The sequence below is a fragment of the Salpingoeca rosetta genome, assembly GCF_000188695.1.
Source record: "Salpingoeca rosetta unplaced genomic scaffold supercont1.21, whole genome shotgun sequence".
Classification (NCBI taxonomy): Eukaryota; class Choanoflagellata; order Craspedida; family Salpingoecidae; genus Salpingoeca; species Salpingoeca rosetta.
This window is the reverse complement of record NW_004754913.1, coordinates 455871-465870: the sequence shown is the minus strand read 5'-3', so window position 1 is coordinate 465870 and position 10000 is coordinate 455871. Positions and strand designations below refer to the sequence as shown.

The 10000-nt window shown below is 53.5% G+C and overlaps 3 protein-coding genes across 3 annotated transcripts in view; 1 reads left to right on the top strand and 2 right to left on the bottom strand.

The window, feature by feature from the left end:
- Positions 1-10: 10 nt before the first annotated feature.
- PTSG_08103 (ubiquitin-conjugating enzyme E2S) lies at positions 11-2279 on the bottom strand. The gene is made up of 5 exons (XM_004991066.1): positions 2119-2279; positions 1804-1960; positions 1267-1534; positions 831-948; positions 11-565 (listed from the first exon to the last, which is right to left on the bottom strand). Exons 1-5 carry the CDS (start codon positions 2128-2130, stop codon positions 494-496), a joined length of 627 nt encoding a protein of 208 aa, XP_004991123.1. The 5' UTR covers positions 2131-2279; the 3' UTR covers positions 11-493.
- Positions 2280-2457: 178 nt separating this feature from the next.
- On the top strand, positions 2458-5719 carry PTSG_08102 (Sirt3 protein). The gene is made up of 9 exons (XM_004991065.1): positions 2458-2553; positions 2723-2813; positions 3208-3305; positions 3568-3744; positions 3894-3938; positions 4194-4259; positions 4396-4637; positions 4992-5048; positions 5255-5719. Exons 1-9 carry the CDS (start codon positions 2488-2490, stop codon positions 5613-5615), a joined length of 1203 nt encoding a protein of 400 aa, XP_004991122.1. The 5' UTR covers positions 2458-2487; the 3' UTR covers positions 5616-5719.
- A 106-nt stretch (positions 5720-5825) lies between these two features.
- The window catches only part of PTSG_08101 (annexin 6), a gene marked incomplete at its 5' end in the record, with an annotated part of 8281 nt that continues 4106 nt past the window's right edge, over positions 5826-10000 (bottom strand). The window contains 8 exons of the mRNA XM_004991064.1: positions 5826-6758; positions 6968-7142; positions 7468-7543; positions 7809-7955; positions 8265-8561; positions 8870-8976; positions 9284-9379; positions 9553-9747. Coding sequence (XP_004991121.1) covers positions 6242-6758; positions 6968-7142; positions 7468-7543; positions 7809-7955; positions 8265-8561; positions 8870-8976; positions 9284-9379; positions 9553-9747 — 1610 coding nt within the window. The 3' untranslated portion in view covers positions 5826-6241. The remainder of the gene's footprint in view (positions 6759-6967; positions 7143-7467; positions 7544-7808; positions 7956-8264; positions 8562-8869; positions 8977-9283; positions 9380-9552; positions 9748-10000) is intronic.

Below are 10000 nucleotides of genomic sequence, written 5' to 3'. Positions count from 1 at the left end.
GCCATCAGTGCTCGGTTTCATTCCGTTTATCGCACCACGCTGTCTGAGCAATCAAAACCCATCATCATCGTCATCAACACAACTATCAACAACACCCCCGCAAGCAAGAAGAGCGGGCACTATCCACAAGTGAAGCAAGCAAACAACAAGGCAACAAGGCAAGAAGGAAGAGGCAGCCACAACCAAGCACGAAAGGGCAATTGGCCACGCAGTCAGCGTACGCGTGCGCGTGCATGTGCGTGTATGTGGTGCTGTGCTAATCAACACAAACATCCCTTCATCATCATTCATGTCACAAAGGAAAGGAGGGAAGCGCGAGACAAGCAAGAGATAGGCAAGAGGGGACAAAAGGAAGACCAGAGCGAACAAAACATCTCAGCACAATGCGTGATGCGCACACATGTGTATGTGTTGTACACGGTTGCGTGCGCGCGTTTGTTCACGTGTGACATGGACATGATGTGGAGGGGAGAAACACAAGGTGGGGTGTTGATTACAATCGCTTAAGCGCCTTCTTCTTCTTGTCCGCCTTCTTCTTCGGCTTCTTCTTCGCGTCGCCAGGGCCCTGCAGTCAAAACAAAGCAAAGGAATGCGGAAAGGTATCATGTGGTGAGTCAGATGGTTCAGGGCTGGAAATGGTTGAGGCATTGTTCACACCAAGGTGCAGACACAGATACACAAGCGCTGCCTTTTGCTTCTCTCGCTGTCTGTGCCTCTGCCTTTGCACCTCGCACACACACACACACATTCACACACACACACACACACATTCATGCACACACTCACACACACACACATTCACACACATTCACACACTCACACACACTCACGGATGCGGAGGAAGATGAAGACGATGAAGACGCGGCTGGTTGGTCTGCTGCATCCTTTGCTGTTGGCTTGGCGTAGATCTGTGTCATCATCTTGGCTCGCTTGGCAAAGCCCTCGTAGCTGTAACACGTGCACGAGATGAGCGGGCGCAGAGAGGAGCGGTGAGATCCATCACGTGAAGACAGAATTCATCAGCATGCAGTGTGAAACAAGGGAGAGTTTGGAACACGCGAGCACGCTCACACACACTCACACTCACACTCACTCACACTCACACTCACACACACTCACACACGTACTCACACGCGCGTACTCACACTCACACACATACTCACACACACTCACTCGCTCTCTCTCTCACTCATTCACCCATTCACACACTAACTCTCCCCCCCCCCCACACACACACACACATAGCCAGCGCGCAAAGCAGCTTACTCCTCCAGTAGCAGCTTGCCGGCGTCCTCGTTGAGGGCAGATGCAGGGTTGGGGTGAATCAGGAGACACTTGATGATGGTGAGCACGTGCTCCAGTGTGTTGTCTGGTGTCCAGTCTCGCTTCAGTGTGTTGACGCAGATATCGCCAGCTTCCGCAACGTTGGGGTGGAAAATCTTGGTGAGGAAATGGCCCTTTGGGGGCGACTGCGGAAAGTCAGATGGCAGCGACAAGCGCACCCTGAACACGCCCCCCTCATACGGTGTGGAGTCTTCAGACAGAAAACAAACAAGGGGAAGGGAGACGGGGAATCCGACAGGCGTAAGGCCGAGGATGCACACAAACACACGCGGTGTGAGCAAGGTTGTGTGACATGTTTCACAACACGCCCAGCGTTACGTCAAACTCATGTGAGCCTTGCACACGCTTAACAACACGCGCACAAATACGAACGCAGAACAACCTGCACCTCAAACCTCACACCTCAAGCCTGACACCACGCACACGCACACGCACACGCACAAAATGTGTTCAGCGCACCTGGGCCGTAGATGGTTGCTTGGATGTCTGTGATGTTTGCCTCGTCAATGTGCACTTTGATGCCCTCCGGTGGGTTCTTGGTGAGCTTCACAACCTCCTTTGTTACCCTCCTCAGCACCACTGGGGAGATGTTCTCGTTCTGTACGTAGCTGGAACTCTGTTTTCCCAAACAGCAGCATAGCGATTGGGGCGTGTGAGCTCCCAAAACTAACGCAGCAAGCACACATGCTGTGTGCATCAAGTTATCACACACTCCGTTACTCTCCATCACTCTCCACAGATATTGCTATCCTACACATGTCTCGTTGAACGTACCACGGTCGACATGGTGGCGTGCTTCGCTGCGTCTTTGGCTGGCAACAAGGATGGGTGGCAAGGATGGGGATGAGGATCTGGTGAGAGCGGCGTGTGTGTATCTCCGTGGCTGGCTGGAAGTGCGGCAAATGCCAAAACAAACACCCAAAATTCAAAATTGGTCGAGAAATGTGGCACATCTTTCACAGGCTATCTAAATTCACGGTATTGGTCTTGTAATAGCATTGTATCCTTTTTATAGCATAACGGATGTGACTGTGCGAGACGACACGAGTGCCATCACCAGCAGACTTCCACCCCAGACACACAGAGACACACACACACACACACACACAGACACACACACACACACAGACACACACAGACAAGATGGAAGGTGTTGAAGGCGATGGAGACCTCGATCTCCTGGCTGATCTCATTGGCCACTTTGGACAGGTATGAATGCAAAGAGGAAAGAGGCGTTGCGCTTGAGATCGCACGTTGCACAGAGTTGGGTCAAGCGTGATTGCTTGTTGTGATGGTGAACGCTTCCGTAACCTCACACATCGCACACACACGCACACACACACACACACGCGCGCGCACATACGCATGCGCAACACAGGTGCGTGTGGAGGAACCACAGCCTGAGCGAGAGCCTGTCCTGTCCTCGTTTGATGCCGAGGGCTTCGTCAAGTACCTTCTCGACAACAACTGTACGTGTGGTTCCATCTTCACACAAAGATGGGGTCACAATCGTGTGTGTGTGTGTGTGTCGACAGATTTGGACGTGTGGACTTGCATGCACACACTTGCGTGTGTGTGTGTGTGTGTGTGTGTGTGTGTGTGTGTGTGTGTGTGTGTGTGTGTGTGTGTGCGTGTGTGTGCGTGTGTGTGTGCGTGTGTGTGCGTGTGTGTGCGCGCGTGCTTGCGTCAGCTGTGATGCCGGTGGGAAACAAACAGGAAGACATTGGCAGACGCAATCCCTAAGTACCGTGATCCCAGCTTAGCGTCAGCGACGCCAGGTTTTGCTGCCTCATTCGCTCACTCACGCACACGCATTCACACGCATTTTTTGCGGTGACTACATCGCATCAACTCGCCATGCAGGCAAGAAGGTGGTGGTGATGGCTGGCGCTGGCATCAGCACGAGTGCAGGCATCCCGGACTTCCGATCCCCAGGCACAGGCCTCTACGACAACCTGCAGGTTTGATTTGGGGTGCGGTGGCGTGGGGGGATTGATTTGGTGCTGCGTTGAGCGCTCATGTCATTACATTACCTGTGCCACAATCGTCGATCGCTGGTCAATGGGGTGCGAAGTTATTCATTCGTGCTTACACATGGCACTTACACACACACACATCGCATCACATCACACACACACATCACACACACACACGTACACGTACATACACACGTACATACGCACATACACACACGTACACGGCACACACCATTGTCGCTGACAGAAGTACGAGCTTGAGGAGCCAGAGGATGTGTTTTCCATCGATTTCTTTCGGGAGAACCCCAACCCGTTTTATGATCTGGCAAAGGAGCTGTACCCGGGCCACTTCAAGCCCACGCCGTCGCACCACTTTGTTCGCCTCCTTCAGGACAAGGGCATACTCCTCCGCCACTACACACAGGTGTGTGTGTGTGTGTGAATTAAATTCTTGTGTGCGTCTGTTTGCGTCTGTATGCGTGTGTGTGATGAACAACATGCTGCAACTGCTCATCTTACATTCGCCATCTCGCTCGTGGTCTCCAACGCACGCTGCGTTGTTGTCCACAACAGAACATTGACACACTGGAGCGCATGGCCGGCGTTGCGGACGACAAAGTACGGCAAACCAAATGCAAATCAGCACACATGCGTGCACGCACGCACGCACACACCACCATCATCACAACTATCATCCATCATCGTTATCGTTGTCACCCATGCGCTACGCTGCAATCGTGCATGTTCATTGCCCGCTCTTCTATGATCTATGCTTCCTCTACCTGACACAACCCGTGTTCACGTTGCATACGTGTGTGTGTGTGCGCGCGCTCTCTTTCTTTTCTGTTCTGTGTTGCTTTTTTTTTTTCCCAGGTGATTGAAGCGCATGGGTCGTTTGCCACAGCGCACTGCACGGACTGTCAAGAGGAGGCTGATCCGGTACGAGCGACAACGAAACGCACACACACACAACCACACACACATATTGCCTCACTCATTCACACAATCACACACACACAATCGCTTTCACGCCTCTTCACCTTCCCCTGTCGCACCTACGCATGTCTCTGTGCAGGCGTGGGTGAAGGGTCGCGTGTTTGCTGGCGACATTCCGCACTGCCAGCGCTGCGGCGGCGTTGTGAAGCCAGATATTGTCTTCTTTGGCGAATCCCTGCCGGAACGCTTCACGCGCGGGTTTCGCAAGGACCTGGCAGACGCAGATGCACTCATTGTCATGGGGACGTCCTTGAAGGTTCATCCATTTGCATCGCTCATCTCATACGCGCGCAAGGATGTGCCCCGCATCCTCATCAACAGGTGATGCACAGCCACGCTTGGATACAAACCCGGATGTGTGTGTGTGTGTTTGCAGCAAGCTTGATGCATCGTTGTTGTTGTTGTTGTTGTTGTTGTTGTTTAAGTTGCTGTTGTTGTTGTTTAAGTTGTTGTTGTTGTTGAAGTTGTTGTTGAAGTTGTTGGTGAAGTTGTTGTTGAAGTTGTTGTTGTTTAAGTTGTTGTTGTTGTTGAAGTTGTTGGGTTTTGTTTTGTTGTTGTTGTTGTCCATGTTCTTCTTCTTCTGCTGTGACTTCCCTCCAGCTCCTCCATTCAACTGCACCATTATCGTAACCTCCTCACCTCTCCCTTGTCTCTTTCGCTCGCTTTCGTCATCAGGGACCGCGTGGGCGAGGACGGCTTTGCCTTTTATGGCTCTGCCTTTGATTTCGACGCGTGAGTGTTGATGAAGAGGAGAAACTTGTAGCGTGTGATGCTGTGCCATTTTTTTTTTGAGTTGTAGTGGGCGCACGCTTGCCCGTAAGGACACGCTTTCGCCTCCCACCATATCCTCTCACATGCACAATCACACTCTCACATGTACCAACACATTCTCACATGTACACACACACACACACAATCACGCCGCCGTGCGCTTGCAGCGAGTACCGGGATGTGTTCATGGGCGGGACGTGCGATGACGGGGTGCGGGTGCTGGCGCGACTGCTCGGGTGGGAGGAAGACCTCGACCGCCTCGTTGCAGACGGCAACACCGCATTTGAGACAGAGAGGCAGCGCCATGGTGGCACTGATGGTGACAACACCACGGAGCAACAGAATGGAAGAGAAGGTGATGATGATGATGATGATGATGATGGTGATGGTGAGGATGAAGGGGATGAAGGGGCACGCTCCACAGAGGAGAACGACAAAGGGGATGAGAATGGCGGCGATGGTGATGGTGACAGTGCGGCGCCAGCTGCAGATGACAATGGTGCTGTCACTGAGAAGCAGGAGAGCTAGCACACACACGCGCACGCACGCACGCGTCGTTGGACCTTTCATTGCAGCTCGTCTTCCTGTGTTTTTGTTTCTTCCTTCTCTCCTTTCCTTCCTTCGTTTCTGCCATTGTTTTGTTTTGTGTCTTCGTGATGTGCAAATGTGCTTGATAGCAGACAGCGCGTTGCGCGTTGGGTGTGAGATGCAGTTGTTTGTCGTCACGTCACACTGCGTTTGGCCGATTGATCTTTGTTGATGTGGTTTAAACTTTGCTGATGGTGTAAGCAACAACAAACAAGCAAGCAAACGAGCACCATCACAAGAAGGACGCGAAGCAGAAGAGAAAAAAGTCGCACCTCCCACCGTGGCAGAGCAACCCAAACACCGCAAACATCACCCGCGACAAGCATGGTGAGCCTCAATCTGAAGCAAGCAACAAACACAAGAACAAATGGGTAGGGAACAACACGTCTCAATCACTCCAAACAAGCACGGGCGCAAGCAAGACATTGCAGCAAAGATGTCAAGAGCAGATGATGACGGGCAAAACAACACCCCAAATGCGAGATTGCACCCACTGCCACGCACACACACACACACACACACACACACACACACACACACACACACAGTTCTGCGTCTTCATGGTCTCAGAACATGGCCTCTGCCTCTGGCTGGGGCGTGTCCACGGTCAGCGTGATGACGGTGTTGCCTTTGCCATCGGTGGTGGTTGTCGCGGACGGCTGCTCGTGCCGGCCGCGTGTCAGGCTGCTGTCACGCGAGGAATGCGAGGAGCGCGCGCCATCAACAGAGCTCAACATCGTCGCAACAGTGGCACCACCATCTGTCGGTGGGTACTGCTGGTGCTGCTGATACTGCTGATGCTGCTGATGCTGCTGATGTTGATGCTCGTGCTGTTGTGGTGGGTACCGTGGCGTGAACACGTTGTCGGACGTGGATGGCGGGTGCACGAGGTGCCGCTCGTGGTGGCGGTGGTGCTGGTGCCGCGTGGAGATGTTGATGGTGACGCGTGCGCCGCCACCAAGGTGCTCCTGCTGCTCCAGGGCGTGCTTGCGTCGCGCGTCGTTGCGCACGCACACCTTGCGGGAGAAGTCAAGGAGACGGATGAGCAGACGGCGGTAGTCGCCCGACGTGTCGCCAGAGATCCTGCACACGCGCGCAATGGTGACACGTGGTGGCGGTGAGCGAGGAAGAACCATCGCAATGATGATGATGATGATGATGATGATGATCGTGCGTCGATATCAATCGCAGTCTGTGACACAAGAATCAACTGAGCAAAAGAAAGCATGTCACCACATTCACACGGCAGACACGCACAACAAACCAACTGCTGGTCGGACGCGTGCACCCACATTTTCTCGAGCGTGATCTTGTGCTTCTCGTAGAAAGCATCGCCAATGTGTTTCAGGTCGTCCTCAGCATGCATGACGATGATGCGGATGAGGTTGCGGTCGCGTGTGCCGGCGCCCTTCATCGTGTTGTACAGCTCCGTCGCCATAAACCCCTCAGGATCCCGCACAACTTTCACTGCACAGGAGAAGTTGGGGAGCAGGTGAGTAATGGGAATACGGGGAGTGTGTGTGTGTGTGTGTGTGTTGTGTGTGTGTGTGTGTGTGTTGTGTGTGGTGTGTGTGTGTATGTTGGGGGAGGCAGAGTGACAGGGACAAAATGTGAGTGCGTGAAGCTGTATGCGCGTGGGCGTGAAAAAAATGCATGCATGTGGGAATGAAGTACTAACAGCACCACCCAACAAAACTAACACCAGTCAACAACAAGGCCCAACACAATAAAATGATGTTTGCTAAACCCCCCCCCCTCCACCCCCAGTACTAGCGTGCGGTCACGGCCGTACCGATGGTGAGGAGCGCCTTCTTGAAGTCGAGCGACGTCTCCCGCGTGATGCTCTTCTCAATGTCGTAATCGCACAGCTGCAGACGTGTGTGTGTAGGTGTGTGTGCACGCGCATGTGTGTGTGTGTGTATGTCGGTATTGGAGTGGAAAAGGTGGCGTAGTGCTGATGATGAGAACGCGAACGTGCGTTGGGCGTAAAGCTGAAGGAAAAAAAAAAACAATCAGGATACACACACACACACAAACACACAAACACACAAACACACAAACACATATGCACAAACACACACAAGCAAGCCAGCAAGCAACATCCTGCCACACCATCATGTGTGGCAACAGCACCTTGCTGTAGTGCTCGAAGATGCGTCGGAGCATGGGGAAGGAGTGGGTGCTGAAGATCTCAATGAAGGTTGCCTCGTCTGTGCCCATGCGCGCTTCACCAGCCTGATACAGACGCGAGGCCTCCGTCCGCGCCGTCTCATCATCCGGCTGGACGGTGCAGGCATGGTCGTGGTGTAGTGTGTATGTGTGTATGTATGTGTGTGTGTTTGTGTGTGTGTGTGTGTGTGTGTGTGTGTGTGTGTGTGTGTGTGTGTGTGTGTGTGTGTGGTGTACGGTGACTATTGGTGACGAGATGGGATGGTTGGGACGGTGGAGGGCAGTCGTGGGGCGTGTGTCCAGGATGATAAATTCGCGAGTCATCCTCCACCACACACACAAACATATGCACACACACACACACATACACACCTGCACACCTGCACCCACACACACACACACAAACATATGCACACCCACCGCCTCGGAGTCGTTGCGTTCGCCTTCGATGAGGGCGAGGAGGAGACGGCGGTAGTCGCCCGACGTGTCATCACGCACGGCCTCGGCCATCGTGCGCCCGTACATCTCCTGGTACTTCTCCTTCAGCCCGCGCATCTGGAAGCCCGTGCGCGTGCAGAGAATCTCAATGAGGCTGCGGTCGTCGGTGCCCAGTCCCTTGACAGCGCGTTGCACCTCCGACGCAACAAACTCGACCGGGTCCATCATGAGCGCCAGCAGCAGATAGCGGTAGTCGCCGCTCGTCTCGCTCTTCAGGTCCTGTTACACGACAAACGAGGACGTGGGCAGTGGTGGTTGGGAGTGAGCGTTGATGGGTGGTGGTTGATGAGTAGTTGAAATGGTGTGGAGTGAGGAGGTGTTGAAGGAGATGAGGCAACAATATGATGCGAGTACACAAATGCAGCCACGCACGGAACATAGCCAGCACCAAAACCACATCCACACGTGCACAAGGTACCCACTCTCAACTCATCATCTCTTCCAATGGCTATCGCCACTACCGCCATCACCACCATCATCAACAAACAACATTATCGCCACCACCATCACCGCAAACACCGACCAACCTTGCTGAGGTCGCGGTTGTAGAGGTCCTTGAATGTGGTGGCGATGGTCTGACGCTGTGCATTCGTGCGCCCGCCGATGATCTTGTTCAGCACAGACTCGTTCGTGCCTGGTGCAAGGGGAGGAGCAATGGGAAGGGTGAACGAGAGAAGGACGAGAGGGGATGCGAAACAACGAGCCATTGGGGATGGTGACCGGGCACAGGGGAGAGCGGTTGAGAAATACACACACACGCACACACACGCACACACGCACACACGCACACAAAGAAGCACACACACGCACACACACGCACACACGCACACGCGCACACAAAGAAGCACACACGCACACACACAAAGAAGCACAGGAACAACAACAACAAACCACATGTGCACTCTCTCCTCCCAACCGCTCCCATTGGTAAACATGCTCACCCCATCCACGCATGGCCTTCCTAAGCCGCTTCGCATCCTTCTCCGGGTCAAACTGCACCTCTCCAAAGAGTTCGCACAACAGCAGCCGGTAGTACCCTGCCAACGTCACAGTCGTGGTGGTGGTGGTGGTGTGTGTGTACGGGTGGGGACATTGGCGGGTTGTATGGATGTGTACGTGTTGTGTGAGACTTGGTCGAACACACAACACGTACACATACACAGAAGAAGCAGCCGCAACGGCAGCGACAAGAGCGGTGCGCAGTGGGCACCTGATGTCTCCTTGCGAACGCGGGCGTAGAGATCCTCCTTGTACAGTTCGCGGTACTTCTCCGCAATGTCCAGCAAATCATACTCGCAGCGCGACGTCAGGATGAACGTGAGCAGGTCTTCGTTGGTGCCCAGGCCTTTGCATGCCTCAAACGCAAGCTCCGCCATCAGCGACAGCTGATCGCGCACCGCTTTCACTGCAGGAAGAAAGGTGTGGTGAGACGACAGGTGTGGTGAGGCAACATGGTTATTTTGTTGTTCAGATGGTAGGTGAATAGCTCGTGTGTGAACGCAGGTTGATGGCAATTGCGTGGGCTTGGAGTTGTATTTGTGTGTGTGTGTGTGTATTTGTATTTATGCGTGTATTTGTGTGTGTGTGTGTGTGTGTATTTGTGTGAGAGTGTATTTGTGCGTGTATTTTTGTATGTGTGTGTGTGTTGTTGTCATTCC